Here is a 14,772-nt window from a genome sequence, read left to right as displayed (position 1 = left end):
TCACACAGGCGCGCGCCAACGCCGGCAGGAGACAGGGCGGTAAGGGGGGAGGGTGAACGTGCGCGTACACGCACGCGCACCCCAAAAGCACCGTTTCCCTCTCTTCATCTGCTCCTCGTCTCCTTCCTCGCATGCGACCCTGCTTGAGCGACTGTAATCTTCTCTTACATCCACTGCGACGCAGAGGAGCGCACCGCCCACGTCGGGAAAGCGAGTGGGCGAAGGCTTCTGCGCGCGCCGCCAAACAGCCGCGTTCACCGTCTCGAATCACCGCCATCCTGCTTAGACATGACGGAAGGCCTTGCGCTTGTACGACTGACCCGGGCGGCGGCCGCGCTTCGTCTCCTTGCCGCGGTTCGTCGCGTGCGGCTTCGAGTGACTGCCGGGCACGCCAGAGGCGCCAAAGTGGCGCACAGACTCGCGACCAGACTTGCGGCCACGCATCAGGTACGTGTTCTTGCCCGTCGGAGCAATCATGGCGAGCTGGTCGAAGGTCAGGCACTCACCGCCGGCGGCGAGGATACTCTGGCGCGCACTCTTGGAGAAGCGCAGCGCGCAGACGCGAATCGCGGGGATGCGGGCCATGCGCACATCGTCCAGCACGTCGCCGACCACGACGGCGATCGGAGCCTTCTTGCTCTTCTCCGTGAAGACAGCCTTGCGCTTCATGACGACGGCGATGCGACTCAGCGAGATCGGGGCGCGGTTGCTGCGGCTCTTGAGAAGGCGCTGGTACACGACCTTGTTGAAGCCGGAGCTCGTGCGCTTCGCGAGGAACTTGTACAGCTTGATCAGCAGCTTGATGTAGGGGTTCGTCGAGTACGTGTGATGGCGAATCACACGACTCTTCTTGGAGATGCCGGTCAGATCGACGCCCATTGTTTCTCTCTTTCGGTTTGGGGACAGGGGGGAGGTTGCGTGCATGTGTTAATGTGGGTGAGAAAAGGGAGGGCAAGGCGACCAAAAGAGAAGTCAGCACGCGCATGAGGAGAGGAAGGTGTCCCAAGGAGGAGGAGGAGGAGGGGCACGCGATCATCGGAAGTGAGGGAGAGAACACAGTTTCTTTGTGTGTTGGTGCCATACTCTTACTTTGCTTAGGTATAAACGTAAAAAAAAAAGGAACGTCCTACACACACACACACACAGACACAGACAGAGAGAGAGCAAACGGAAAAAAGGCCAAGTGACTCAGCCCATTGCTGTACATCACATGAATCGCTGGGTGCCTGCGTGTGCGTGTCTGGGGGTGATGGCAGCGCAAGCAAGCGCGTTCGCCCCCAGCCGCCGCATGATCGTCATCTTTCTGAGCCAGTTCCTCACTAGTGCCGGCTCACCTTGACTGTCCCCACAGTTGATGTGCGCATGCACCTCTCGCCCGTCATCCATGTTTGCGCACCCTCTCGTTTCTGCCCATGCAGTTGGAGTGAGACCTGACGCTCGCACCCACTACACGGCCCTCCATTGAATATCTCCCTCTTCGCATCTGTGTGCCCGTGCTGGTGTGGGTCTGTGTGTGAAGTCGCTCGCTGAATGAGCGGGAGGACGGCGGAAAGGTAGACAGTACTTCTCGCCTCCCGCCTCGATCGCTGCTCCGGCGTGGGATTCCCACGCCCGCATACACGCCAGCACACTCGTACGGAAACCCACCGCGTAGGCCACGAGACACAGAAGGGGGTGGAGCGGTGGACAGAGGAATCGAAAGCAGAAGGTCATGTCCTAAGGGTAGAGAAGAGAGACCGACTTCGAGGCACGAGACGAGAAACGGGAAGGGGGAGGCGAAAGGGACGAAGTGAAAAAAAAAGGGGGGCGAAAAAAAAGAAGCTGTGGTAGCGTGCATCGGCTACATACATGCACGAGCCTCGAGAAGCCTGGGCGAAGCCCGCCTCCTCCCCCCTCCGCCTCTTCCCTCTTTCCATCTTCCCGCAACCCTTCCTCGCAGCGGGTCCGCTCTAAGCTCAGCCATGCCTACTCCTGGAAGTCGTCATCCTCCGCAAACGCCTTTTGATTCATGGCCATGTCTGCATACGGCTGCCCCACCGCTGCGTACGCGCGAACCCACGAGAGCGTCTCGATGTGACCACTCTGCACCTTTCCAAAGCCGGCGGCACGGCGACGGCGGCGGTTGAGGAGCGGAATCGCCCTTGCGGCCGCCGCGTCAGCCGCGTGCTGCGCCTCAGCACGAACGCTCTCCTCCGGCTCTATTGGGCCCTCAAGCGCTGGCCCCGCTGCTTTCTCCGGCCCCGTATAGCCACTCGCGGAGTCGGCCGATGCCGACTCGGTGGCTGCTAAAGGCTGTTTCCCATGCGCCGAGCACGCAGTTGCGGCGGCGGCGGTGCTCGGCGTCTGCTGCTCTCGTTCGGGCTGGTTATGGCGCTCTGTCGCGTGAGCGAGGGACATGACAAACGTGCCGACCGACTCGTCAGCGCTTGGGCCACTGGCGATCACCCAGTAGCCATGGCCCAGCTCACCCTTGAGCTGGTCATAGCCCCATCCCGCAAAGCCACACAAGACGACAATGTCTTCCGCCACGGCCTCCCCTGCGTCCAGCCTCGCCATGAGGGCGTCCAGATCGCCGTCTAGCCATAGGCTTGACCCGAGTGGCAACGCGTGCGGGACGCCCGGCACTCGATGGAGAAGAAAGATGCTCTCGTCGAAGGAGCTGCCTGACATCACCGGGCCGCCGATCATCAGTGTGTGCTGCGCCAGGTGGCGGCGGAAGATAGGGTGCACGCGGCCCAGCCGAACCGTCGCCTCGACGGACATCTCCAGTCCCTCCTCGTTGCGAAGCGGTTTGTTGAGCACAAGCGCCGCCGACTCGTGCGTGACGTGGCGCACCATGAGCAGCACAGTACGCCGGAAGAAGCCGCGTGCAGTGGGATGCGAAAGAAGCAGCTGCACCTCCTTCGGTTCCTCGGCCATGTCTGCCTGAGCGGGTAGGAGGTCGCTCAGCTCCTCGCCGGAGGGTGCCCTGCCCCCCTCGCACACGCCTGCAGGCTCCGCCCGTTCGCCCCTTCCTGCTGCCCCGCCAGCCTCGCCCTTGCCTGTAAGACCCTCACCCTCTTCGATGTCAGGGGCGTCGTCGAAAGCGCTTCTTGCAGTCGTGGGTGTTTGGGGAGGCACTGCCTCCCCTGAGGCATCGTCCGCTACAGCAGCCGCGTTTGTCGCTGGTGGGCCGCCGCGGTCGTGCGTCGAGGAGCACTTCTTTGCGCGGCGCGTCTGGCGGTCGAGTGACACTCGCTGGTCCGCGCTGAGGCCATGAATAAGAGAGTTGTGCAGCGGCATCACCTCCAGTGCCCGCTGCAGCTGTGCCACATCGGCAGCCTTCGAAGACGACGCCGAGGACAACGCAGTGCTCAGCGTCACCAGCTTTGCCTTTCCAGCGCCATCCAGATCGCACACGTACTGCAGCTCCTTCACCGCTGCGAAGGCGTTGGTCACGTTGTTCATAGAAAACGGAGTGGTCTCATAGATCTGCCGCAGCGCCACGGTCAGAGTACTGTACGGCAGTACGCATAGCGGCACCGTGGCGCCACGCGCGCCTCCCAACGAAGCGGTCGAGGTCCCAGAAGCGGCAGAGGACGTCGTACTGCCGGTGTCCTCCGCTGCGGCGGGGGTGAAGGTAGGCGTATCTTCACCGCTGGCGGCGGCATCGGCAATGCCCTCCGCCGCCATGGTAAACATGAAGGCGCACTTCTCCTTGTATGCCTCCACTGCCTGCGTCACCTCCTGCGGCAGCGGCGGGATGTACTGCGGGCTACCGTTGTTCAGTCGCCGAATCAACGCATCCAAGAAGATGCGTGACTTGGCCCACTTCATCTCACTAATGTTGAACGGCTGCCACTCCATCATGCGATGGTCGTACACCTGTAACGGGCAGCACATGAGCTGCGCCCGCATTGCCACGCTGGCGTCGATGCGGCGGCACATCTTGTACAGCTTGCGGTAGGTAGTAAGAACAACCTTCTCCATTATGTGTGTCTGAGTGTGTCTGCGTGTGTATACGTGGTCAACCTATGCAAACGTCTGGAGAAGGAAGGTGCCGGCGCGTGCGTTCCTCTTCCGCCTCCACTCTCCTGCACGGAAGCGCGCCCACTCGGTGCAGCAGATACTTCACCGAACGAAAATATAAACAGGAAAAGAGATGCGACCCTGCAAGCGCCGTGATGCGTCCTGCAACCTGCGTCCTCAGCGAGACGGAGCCTCGTTGCCTCGCGTATCAACCAAGGAGCCACACCCACTCACGCACACACACACACACACATATATATATGTATGTATGTATACACGCTTAGAGAGGAAGAGGGAGAGAGGGAGGGAAGGAGTGCGAAACAAAGTGCTTGAGACGCATCTAAGTACCCCATCCACCTACACACACGCACACCACAACGCGCGAGTCTGCCGAAGTGGGAAAGAGGGCGCTGAAGCTGTGACGCGCCGGTGCCTACTTTCTGTCTTGGTGGTGGAAGAGGATGGGCGGAGGGGTTAAGGCGCGTCGTCCGTCCGGCTACCGAGATGCCGCCACAGCATCACAGAAGAAAAAAAGGGCGGAGGAGGCCACAGATGGTATGCGTGTGCAGTGCGCGGAGTCACCCGTGCATTTCTGTGTGTGTGTGTGAGAGAGAGAGCGCGTCTGAATGAGCAGCATGCATTCGAATGCCATCGAGGCGTCAACGATGGCGCAGCTACCCACCCGTGTGCTGGAGGAGGGCGGGGCCTACATGTGACGGGCGAGGAGGTCGCATTCAGCTACATTAAGAACAGTCGGCGAGCTGCAGCAAGAAGAGCACGCCGCACACATATGTCCCTCCCCCGACAAACGTCGCTTCGGCTCCACCTTTTCTACTCCATCAACTCGGCAGCGGGCGACCCTTCCGTTGCATTCGTGTCCAGCTTTCGGCGTCGCTTCACAACGGCATTCATTGGGTTGCCCTGCCGTTCCTCCCGCATCCTCGCCGCATTGTCGATGTAGCGCTGCTCGTTCCACACATCCTCGAGTACGCCCCACAGGCGCCACGTCACCGCAGCCCCCATCGGCACAATGGGCAAGACAAGTCGATTCCGGTAGATGCCGAGGTAGAGAGCGATTGCCGTGCAAATCGAGCTGACGCCCGTGAGTCCGTACACGCCGGATTGATAGAAGGAAGCGCTCCATGACGCGCTGCTGTGCTCCTTCAACAGGCGCGAGGTACTCGCCCGCACGAGTGCCGGTGAGTTCGCATCACCGCCGCTGGCCACTGGAATGAGCTGCACGTCCTCTCCACTCTCTGCGATGCGGCGGCGCAGATCACGATAGCGCTTCTCACGGTAGAAATCCGTTAGCACGCTACACTTGGCAGCCTTGTAAATCTCCTCGTACGAAATGCTTCGCCCAGTCGGCTTGTTGTTGAGGACGGGGGCTGGGCTGACGCTCATGTTGGCGTCCCCTGGCGCCTGCATCTTGTGCGTAGGAGGGGAATGGGTGTCTTTCGTTCCCGTTGTGTGTGTATGGGTGCGGAACCGCTATGGCGCGCGTGCAGAACGCTCTCCTTCCCCAGCCGAAGGCGGGCCTGCAGTCAGAAGCAGGACTGGAGGGAGGGAGGGAGGGAGGGGGGCAAAGTTACCCCTACTTGTGTCCAAACGCGCACTCACCAACGTACGCGGTCGCGTGTACACCTCACTCGTCCTCGCCCTCTTGTGGCCAACCTTAGGCATACACAAGAGAATTAAATACGCGAGAATGCCGAAGAAGCGAAAGGGAGGAGAGATGAAGTTCGTGTCACGCCCCATCACTCACCCGCGCAAACGGAGTGGCGCCATCAAGCCCCACATGCTCGCATGGGTACACAGATGTGCGTGCGTACGCGGGCGATAAAGGAGACCGGCAAAGAGAGGGATGATGGAGTGTCTTCTAGCAGAGATCAGCCCCTGTTCACGCCCACGCGCCTTCGCCCATGAAGGAGCGGCGAGTGGAGGGAGGCGAGAGGGCGGGATAGGAGGAAAGCTCACAGCTTGCTCGGCAAGCTACCTCGACGGCTGGCTTGCGAAGGGCTAACACTGCTCTCCAGCAGCGATGCATTTCACAGCCTTCCCTGGGCTTGGCATATCCTTTACCCAGAGTAAGAGAGAGAGAGATGCGCAGCTGGTGCAGCCCACGTACAGACAGGCAGGCAGCTATGCCCATCCACCCGCCCCCGTATGCAGCTGCCTCCTGTGGCTGTGTGGGTGGGTGGGTGGTTGGGTGTGACCCTTCCGCGCGTCACACCCTAGTAGGTGAGAGAGGAAGTAGGGGAGTCTGTGCAGGACAGCAAGGCGACAAAGTTGCTCGAGTCGTCTTGGCTTCCTGCTGCTATGAAGTCGAAAGTGGAAGGCACATGTGCTGCACCTTCGTCCGCCACAGCCCGATCGAGAGCATCAGCACTGGTACTGCGGTATTCCTCTAGCATCGACCACGTCAGCTGTGACAGGTTTGGGTCACGTAGTGCATGAAGGGCGTGCAGACGCTGCTGGTACCGCTGCTCCGGTGCTGGGGGTGCCGCCAGTGATGTTGTTGGGTAGGTGAGAGCGAGTGGGGTCGTAGCCAAGTCTGTCGTCGACCTACTCGGCACAGGCGGGCGAACGGCATTGAGAGGTAATAGTCTGCTGTGTTGCTCCTCGTCGGCAGTATCTCGCGGCGATTCGGGGTTTAGAGGAAGTAAACCACAGGAGTACGCGTCTCCCCCGGCGTCGACGACGGTATCTGAGGGGCGGCCATGCGGCCCTGTCGTGTCCGCGTGCTGTCCTCCTTTAGGGGAAAGCGACGCTTTCGTAGCAGCCTCGTGACGGATACCCTGACGCGCCACAGGCAACGTGTCAAACGACTGTGGGCAACTCTGCTGCGGCGCGTCTGCGGCAGGCGACGCAGCAGGACTCCCCCCACTGCTGGCAGGCGAAAGTTGCTGTTCAGCGTGCAGCAGAGCCGATGACCAGGGCTGTGTGTCCGTGGCACAGCTCGTTTCCACTGTGTTGGCAGCACAGGACACCTCCTGGCTTTGAACCGGCACCTCCTCACCGGGTTTCGTCGGAGGCACCACTGACGTTGAAAAAGGCGAGGACAATGAGGACAGCGGAGGCGCTTCGGCGAAGCCTTTCCTAGCCGCTGTAGCTGCGTTCGTGGAGGCGTGCACCGCGGTGAAGGTGTTGCTGCTGCTCGGCGCTTTGCGAATGGCGTTGATGCTCACAATGCCCAGCGGTTGTGTGCGCGTCCGATGGGCCATCATCGCCCTCTGCGGCGGCGGTTCGGGCAAGCCGCACAGCAGGTGCTGCGGTGCCTCGTGGCGCAGGCGGGACGCCATCTCCTCCATGCGGCGACACCCCCGCTCCGCTGCACCGCGATCCCGGTCGACCACTCGCTGCTCAGCTGCAACTGTGATAAGGTGCTTCTCCACTTCCAACTCCACATCCTGAGTGATAGCCTGGTGAGTCGCTAGCGTCTGCGCCGCCGACCACAGCGCAGCGCACCTGTCCTGCAGCGCCGCCTGCGCGTCGCGCATCCCCTCAAGTCTGCGGAGATACGCAGCAGTGCTCTGCCGCCGCGACGCAAGCAGAGAGCGTCGCGTATCGTCACGGGCACGCAGCTTGTCTCGCAGTACATCAAGCAACGCAATCGACATGACATCCTGTGGTGCGGCATAGGAGTCTGAAGCGTACTCGGCGTCCACGGTGCCATTGGTGCTGCTGGAAACCGGTGTAATCAGCGAGCACGTCGCAGCAAGGTTCTGGCGGCGCGCTGCCTCCCATGTTTTCGCCAGGGCGTCGATGCGGGCCTGGTGTGCGTGCTGTACACAGCGAGTCTGTTGCAGCCGCTCCACAACCTCCGTGCATAGAGAGGCCGCCAGACCACGCCGCAGCTCGTCGCACCGCTGGCGCGAAAGGGACGCGGCTTGCTGGCACGCGGCCTCCTGCGTCACGGTGTTGCGTAAAACATGTGCAAGCTCTTCGGCGTGCATGCGAGCTGCGCAAGAGGCGCCGGCGACTTCTGACGCCCCGCCGTGGAGACGTTCCGTCAAGCGGACCTTCATTGCCAACATCTCCTCCCTGAGGGGCTGTGCGCGCTGATTGCTGGTAGCGCCAGCGGCATCACGGAGCCCCTGAAAGGAGTCGCGGCTGGCCGCCTCACCAGAGCGGCGCAATCGTTGCAGCTGCTCCGTCAGCGACTCCTCCTCGGCGCGGTGACGCTGACGGCGTGCGTCGGCCTCCGCAAGCAGGCGACTCTCCAGCTCCCGGCGCTGCGCATCCGCTATCGCCATGTCGCCCTCAACGATGGTGTACGCCTTTTTATGTAGAAACGCGCACGCCTCCTCGGCTGCCTGCGTGTGGTGCTGAGTGGAAAGTGTGATCTTGGCCGTCACATCCCTCAGCAGCTGTTGCAGCCGCTCTGCGGCGTGTCTGCGCAGCTCCTGGGCCATACGGCGCACATCCGCCTGCAAAGCCGACACGTTGTCCGCCTTGAGAAGTGCCCGCTCCTTGTAGAAGACTATGTACCGCTGCATCATGTCCACCAAGCAGCGGCTGAAGGCTTCCTTGTGCTGCACCGCATCCTGCACCCACGCCTGCACACGCCGTCGACGGACCGAGTGCGCGGCGTCGAACGTGCTGCTGTGCACAAAGTTCACAAGGTCGTCGCGCGTGTGGCGCAACCGCTTGTCGCAGTAGCCGCGTAGTAGCATCACTGCCTGTTGCAAGGAGCTTTCCAGTGGTGTGCAGGACGACTCAGCCGACGGGGAGCCGGCAGCGTCGGTCGCAAAGCCGGACGCGTCTGAACCGACTGCTGGCGGCACTGCAGCGTTGCCCGGCGCACTAAAAAGGGCAAGTCGCACCCCAGCCTCACTGTAAGGCCGCGTGTCGAGGACAAGCGCCGCCTGCTCTCGTAAGTCACGCACCGTCTGCTCCGTCGCCAGCCTCATGTCATGTACGCGTTGCAGTTGCTTTCCAAAGCGCGCCTCATCGAGGCTTCGCACCTCCGCAGCCTGCGCCGCCATTTCCTTCGCGTACCGGCATGCGAGGGCTTCAAGCCGCTCCGCCATGTAGCCCTTCAGCTCAGCACGCTTCGACGCCAACTCCTGCTCCTTCTCCTCGAGCTCTGCTGTCTTCACTAGCACACTCGTCTCGAGCGCCAAGAGCTCCGTTTCCTCCTTCACTTGGCGGTCGTCGACACGCCCCTCCAGTCGCTCCAGCTCCATGTCCAAGGCATCGAGGGTGAGGTAGAGATCGCGGACCTCTTTCTTCTTGCGCTCTTCACCGTCGGCGGTACTGGTGGCAGCGCCACTCGCGGTAGTGGGCAATCCCGCTGTGGTAGCAGGCGCCCCCCTTGGCGGCATCGGAGGGGCAGCACCGCCACCAGAGGAAGCGCTGGTATCGCCGAAGTCCAGAAACGATGGCACGTGTTGCCGAGCCGCGTCACCCGTAAGAAAAGGCGGCGGCACTGACGACAAGGAAAGCGCCTGCCCCGCTGGAGGGAGTGGTGATGGCGCACCGAGTCCGCTTGGCTCGACTGATGCAGGTGCCGCTGGCGGCGGTGGCGAGTCCATGTCATCCAGCCACGACAGTGCCGAGGCGGCAGGTGCCTCAGCGCTCCTGGAGGAAGTAGCTTGAGTGGCGGTGCTCGCGGAAGCTCCGCCCGCCGCCGGAGGCGTCAGGGAAGCGCCGGCCCCACGAGGCTCTCCACGAGCTCGTCGCCCGGCAACTGGGGCAGAAGTCGGAAACGATCCTAGCAGGGAGACAGCCGCGGTTGAGGCAAGCGCCGAGTTGGGGGATGCTGTAGCAGGTCCGACAGAGCTGCCAGCACTCCTACCGGACGGAAACGCAGGTGAGGCTGCGCCGGGGCTTCCTCCTGAGCCCCCAGCTGGTCCGCCGGAGACCGATGACGGGGAGGAGGGAGACGGCCGCCCTCGCCCCGCTACAGAGCTGCGAAACCGACTGAGGTCATTCGCCGATGGATCTTCAAAGTTCATAGCGACGGCAGCGGTGACATCTAGGGGGCTCGTGTCTCTTACTGGGAGCGGAGAGCTGTGGCCAGGAAGCCTGTCACCTGGTGGCGGGAGTGATGCAGCAGAGTAGAAAAGAAACGGGAAAAGAGAGCGGGTCAAGAGGAGCAAGCAGTCTCGCGATGGCGGCTACGCCTCCTCACGGCGTACGGATGGCGGGGCGTCAGCAGAGGGTGTACGGGGGTGTGTGTCTATGCCTCTATGGAGGAGATGCGTGAATCAATGAGAGCCTTTGCCTTTGTCCCCTCCAAAGTGTGATGGGTGTAATGAATTCGAGCGATATACATCGCACGCCAGAGGAACTCAGGGGCTGCAGCGGCTGAAGAAAGGAGTGGGGGAGGGGGAGGGGACGTTGGGCATCAGAGATAATACAGGCGGTGCACACCGCCTGTCGCAAGCATGCAGGTGCGATGGTGTGCTCGGGTGCTAAGTCGGGCAAGCCCCTCTGTAGTTCCTACTTTGGGAACCAGAAACTGGCGCGGATGTGAGTGAGCTCAGAGGCAGCGCGGCGTACCCCCCATCCTCTCAGAGATAAACAACGGCTTTCGATACGCACGGCTCGTCTCCATCTTCGGCGACTGGCCACTGAGAACGCATGTGGGAAGTCACTGTCACGCCTGCCTCCGCCTATCCCCCCTCGCCTTACCCAGCCTTTTTGAGGGCAAACAGAGAGAGAGAGAGAGATCTCGTGGACCAGAGGGCCAGGTAAGCGCGCGGCTTAGCGGAGCAATGGCACATATAAGCTAAGAGCCACGTTAAAAAAAGACCCCATTTCACGTGCGTGATGCTCACCAGCGATAAGGGCCGCGGGCCTCCTACACACACTGCAGGTGAGGAAACGGAAGCAGGCCCACGCGCTGCCCACAGGCGCCGGTGCCGTTCCTCATCGAGAGGAGGGCCGGCTTAAAGGGGAGCACACCGCTTTTCATTGCCAAAGGCAAGGGAGGCAGCAGAGCCCGCGGCAACCGCACAGACCATAGCGCATACGGTAATTGTCTCACACGTTGCCCGCTATCGCCCGAGAGGGATTCGCCTCCTCTCCGAGCCCGATGCACGAGAGGGGAAAGAGAGGAAAGCGGGGGGGAGGGGGAGGGGGACAGCTATCCGTGCGCCTCCATCGTTATGCGCGAGTCCTATGCCTTCTTGTATGTATGCGTGTAGTCGCGTTGCACGCCGGGGGCTTCGCGCTCCGTCCTCTTTTCTGTCTGCATGTGCGCGTATATGTGTGTGAGTGCGCCACGGTGGCTGTTGCCATCAGAGAAAGGTCGGACGCAAAAACGGAGCCCCGGGTAAGGGCGAGAGAGGATATATTACAAGGAGACAGAGAGAATCACCCTAAGCTCGTCACAGCACCCACGCCACGCAGCATGCCTGTCGCACCAGCGAGGCAGAAGGCAAGAGAGAGAGAAGGAGTGAGGAAAGAGGGGGGAGCGACAGGAACGCATATACAGGAGAGCTTTCTCTGCCCTGGCCGTTCGACGGCGCCCCCCCCACGCACACACCACACCACACCACCTCCATCGCACGGCACGGCAACCCATTTCAGCGTACGCGCATACGCGCCACACAGTCCCCACAGCTCATCCTGCCGCTGTTGGCCCTGGCCGGCCACATTTGGGTCGCCTGAGACGAACGGCCCTGCCGTCGAATCGAGCCCATGCATGTCCGCGCAGGTCGTCGTCCTTGCCCGTCTCCCCGCATCGTCTTCGCATACGCGCTGCGCGGCCGGTGCCGGGCGGACTCGAGTGGGACTGCACGCCCTTCAGGGTGCCGAGCAAGGCGCGCAGTCCCACTCGATGGCGAAAGCGGTTGTGTCTGTTGTTTGTGATGAGGGAGCGAGGAGGAAGCACGAAAGAGCGCGCCAGTGTCGCTTCCGATGAGATAAGAAGGCGGAGACACTCTTCTGGGGTACGTGTACGCACACACACACACACGTGCAATATTCAAGTGCAAGCGAGCAAAAGAAAGAGAGGCAGCAGCAACAGGGAAACAGAGAAGGGAGGGCACACGTGACCCTCACTCTCCGCACCGCCTGGTCGCAGCAGACTTGCAGAGACGTCTCAAGACCTGTAGCAGATGCCCTTTGGTGTGATTTAGCATGCATGTTGAAGGCTTCTCTCCTTTCGACACCAGCGTCTTTCTTTTCTTTCTGCGAGCGTGTCTCGGATACTGTGTCAATACGGCGTGGCCTGTCCAGCGTTTGAGTGTGTGTGTGTGTGTGCTTCATTGGCCGTGAGAATCTCGGTCCAAGGCTACTCATCACGCGGGGGAGAGAGGGAGGGGGGCTTATGAAAGCATCACAAGCGGAAAGGTAGAGCTGCTAGCGGATAGGGGTGTGCTTGTGTCTCTCTTACAGTCGACATCTCTGTACCGGCACACGACCCCTGGCACCGTTCTTGCTATCCAAGCCACCCTCGCTTTCTCTCTCTCTCTGATGCATGCATGCTGTTGACTTGTGCATCACTTGGCGGCGCGCTTGCCGCCATCTTCGAGCTCCGTTTCCTCCTCGTCATCATCGGAGTCGCCCTCCATCCACCGCCGCTCGGCCTCCAGCCGCTCATGCGCGATCTTCTCGGTGCGCATCACAAACGGGTTGGTGGGGCTCTTTTGCCACATCTCCCAAATGATATCGTTGTACTGGGTACGACGCAGGCCCGGACTCTCTTCCTTCACTCGCTCCAGGTGCTCTGCATAGAAGGCCTTGTAGAGCACCTTGGCACGCTTGCCGATGTGGCGGTTATCAGGTATTTCAGCAGCGCCGCTAGAGTCGCCGCCCTTCCCCAAGACTGCTAGCACATCAGACACTGTGCCAGAAGCATTGATGGTGTTGCTCTCCTGGCCCAGCGCCACCCCGCGTTCGCGGTTTACGTTTCCTGACGGCAGCGGCGTCTCCTCCGTCTTCGCCGGACTGGCCACCGCGCCCTGCTCGCCACCCCGGAGGGCGTTGCGCTGCTTGTCGTAATCGGCTAGCATTTTCGCCAAATCCTTCTGAATTTGGCGCTGAGACACCTTCTTGGGCACCCTCGCGTTCATCTCGCGCTCCTCTTCCTTCAGCTGCTCTCTCTTTTCGGCGTCACGAGTGGCCCTTTCCGCCTGCTTACGCTCCATCTCCCGCTGCTTCTCTATCTTCTTCAGCATCTTTGGGTCCGTCTCCGCCCATTGCGCATCCTCCTTGGCCGCCTCGCGGGCCGCGCGGGAGTGGATGCGCCGCTCCTCATCGCGCAGTCGCGCCTCCTCGCTGTGGCGGTTCGTGTATTTGTTACTCTTGGGGCCGCTCGGCATCGTGTTGTCGTCCTGTATGCGAATGGCAGTTGGCGGAGGAGGCAATGAAGAGGAGGACAGGAGAAGGGATGCGGTGGATTGAGAAGGGGAGGGGGAGGCGGCACCCAATACGGTCGAATTGCCGAGAACGGAAAGGACCGCACAAAGGGAAAGGCGCCAAAGCTCACGCGAAGAAAAAAACAAAAAAAGAGGCGCACCGACAAACAAACAAACTCACGCAGAGAGACAGGCGAAAAAAGTCGCTGTTCGCAGAAGAAGTGGAGGCAGCGTGTGTGTGTGTGTCAGTGTGGAGGCAACAGAACGGATAGCAGTGGACAGTCTCCCAGCGTCTGATGTCTCCTTTTTTTCTCCTTCCCCCCCCTCTGTTTTGCGGGCGGGTGTGCCTGTTAGGCCGAGACGAATGGTACACGAGGAGGTCTTCGCAATGCAAAGTGTGCGTAGAGCGACACCAGCGCCCGCAACTACGGCGTCTGTTGTCACACGATGACATTACAGACAGGGAAGATGAAGGATGGGAAGAGAGAAGGCGATGTGCATGCGGAGGGAGGCGTCACTGCTTCCTTTGGCCTCACTTTGGTCGGAACGGGAGCTGTTCGAGTCCTTCGCGTTTCGTCTCGTCTCTCTCGCTTCTGTGTGACGCATGTGCACTAAGGAGGCAGCGATCGGGATTTTTTTCACAGTGATGCGGCAGTGATGGGTGGGAAGGAGGGGTGTGCATACTGTGGATGCGAATGCACACCTGCAACACAGATACAGTAGCGCACGCACAAGCAGACACACACACACGAGTAAGTGAGCAGCGACGCCCACTGGTACAGCAGTGGGGAGGGAGGGGGAGGAAAGCGGGCGGCGAAGGAGATAAAGACGGATAGGGGACCAGTACCTGTGCGTACACCAGCACAGAATGCGAAACCCACATGGGTTGCGGAGAGCGCTGCCTCCACCCCTGCCCATCCCCATTTCGTGTGATAGCGCCTCCACGGTCATGCGATGGGTGAATGCAGGAGAAATGGATGCCCTTCGGTGAGGAGCCATCGACTGAGATGAGTGCAATACCTTTCCCCACGTCACTCGCGCGCGCCTACAGGGGGTGAGATAGGCCAGCATCGCTTCATAAGAGGGGAAGTCCCTCCCACGCAGCTGCTGAACTCATGGGCCTTGAGACGCGCCCCGGCAATTGTTTCACCCTCGTTCAACGCCTCCCGACTCCTTGGCCAGCGCCGCGAGGAGGGCATAGCTTCAAGGCAACTAAGTGGCCATCGCGCACCACCGGTCTCAGCACCGCTGCGGAAGGGAGAGAAGTCAGCGAGCCCCCATAGTCGGCAGGCGCAGCGCCGCCGCCTCTCAGCTCCGTGACGAATGATGCCATGACCTGCGCCGTTTGGACAGCCTCCATCTCAGACCGAAAGGAGAGCCGTCGCGCCTGCGCAAGGAGCACATCCGGGTTGCTCAGCGGTCGAAGTGCGGAGTACAGGTGCCGCAGACCTAC

At 61.3% G+C, this 14,772-nt stretch overlaps 6 protein-coding genes across 6 annotated transcripts in view; all 6 read right to left on the bottom strand.

Moving 5' to 3' along the window:
* Positions 1–282: 282 nt before the first annotated feature.
* LSCM1_05870 (uncharacterized protein) lies at positions 283–879 on the bottom strand (the record flags this gene model as incomplete). The annotated part of the gene is made up of 1 exon (XM_067323307.1): positions 283–879. The coding sequence occupies one exon, from the start codon at positions 877–879 to the stop codon at positions 283–285; it is 597 nt and encodes a 198-aa protein (XP_067180258.1).
* Positions 880–1,965: 1,086 nt separating this feature from the next.
* Positions 1,966–3,969, bottom strand: LSCM1_05869 (uncharacterized protein; the record flags this gene model as incomplete). The annotated part of the gene is made up of 1 exon (XM_067323306.1): positions 1,966–3,969. One exon carries the CDS (start codon positions 3,967–3,969, stop codon positions 1,966–1,968), a length of 2,004 nt encoding a protein of 667 aa, XP_067180257.1.
* Positions 3,970–4,839: 870 nt separating this feature from the next.
* Positions 4,840–5,436, bottom strand: LSCM1_05868 (uncharacterized protein; the record flags this gene model as incomplete). Its single annotated transcript, XM_067323305.1, has 1 exon — positions 4,840–5,436. One exon carries the CDS (start codon positions 5,434–5,436, stop codon positions 4,840–4,842), a length of 597 nt encoding a protein of 198 aa, XP_067180256.1.
* Positions 5,437–6,242: 806 nt separating this feature from the next.
* Positions 6,243–9,968, bottom strand: LSCM1_05867 (uncharacterized protein; the record flags this gene model as incomplete). The annotated part of the gene is made up of 1 exon (XM_067323304.1): positions 6,243–9,968. The coding sequence occupies one exon, from the start codon at positions 9,966–9,968 to the stop codon at positions 6,243–6,245; it is 3,726 nt and encodes a 1,241-aa protein (XP_067180255.1).
* Positions 9,969–12,461: 2,493 nt separating this feature from the next.
* LSCM1_05866 (uncharacterized protein) lies at positions 12,462–13,283 on the bottom strand (the record flags this gene model as incomplete). Its single annotated transcript, XM_067323303.1, has 1 exon — positions 12,462–13,283. One exon carries the CDS (start codon positions 13,281–13,283, stop codon positions 12,462–12,464), a length of 822 nt encoding a protein of 273 aa, XP_067180254.1.
* Positions 13,284–14,475: 1,192 nt separating this feature from the next.
* The window catches only part of LSCM1_05865 (uncharacterized protein), a gene marked incomplete at both ends in the record, with an annotated part of 894 nt that continues 597 nt past the window's right edge, over positions 14,476–14,772 (bottom strand). Inside the window, one exon of the mRNA XM_067323302.1 lies at positions 14,476–14,772. This exon is cut by the window's right edge and continues 597 nt beyond it. Coding sequence (XP_067180253.1) covers positions 14,476–14,772 — 297 coding nt within the window.

The sequence above is a fragment of the Leishmania martiniquensis genome, chromosome 13 (genome assembly GCF_017916325.1).
Source record: "Leishmania martiniquensis isolate LSCM1 chromosome 13, whole genome shotgun sequence".
NCBI lineage: Eukaryota > Euglenozoa > Kinetoplastea > Trypanosomatida > Trypanosomatidae > Leishmania > Leishmania martiniquensis.
The sequence above is the reverse complement of the archived record's forward strand: the minus strand, read 5'-3'. Positions and strand labels throughout refer to the sequence as shown.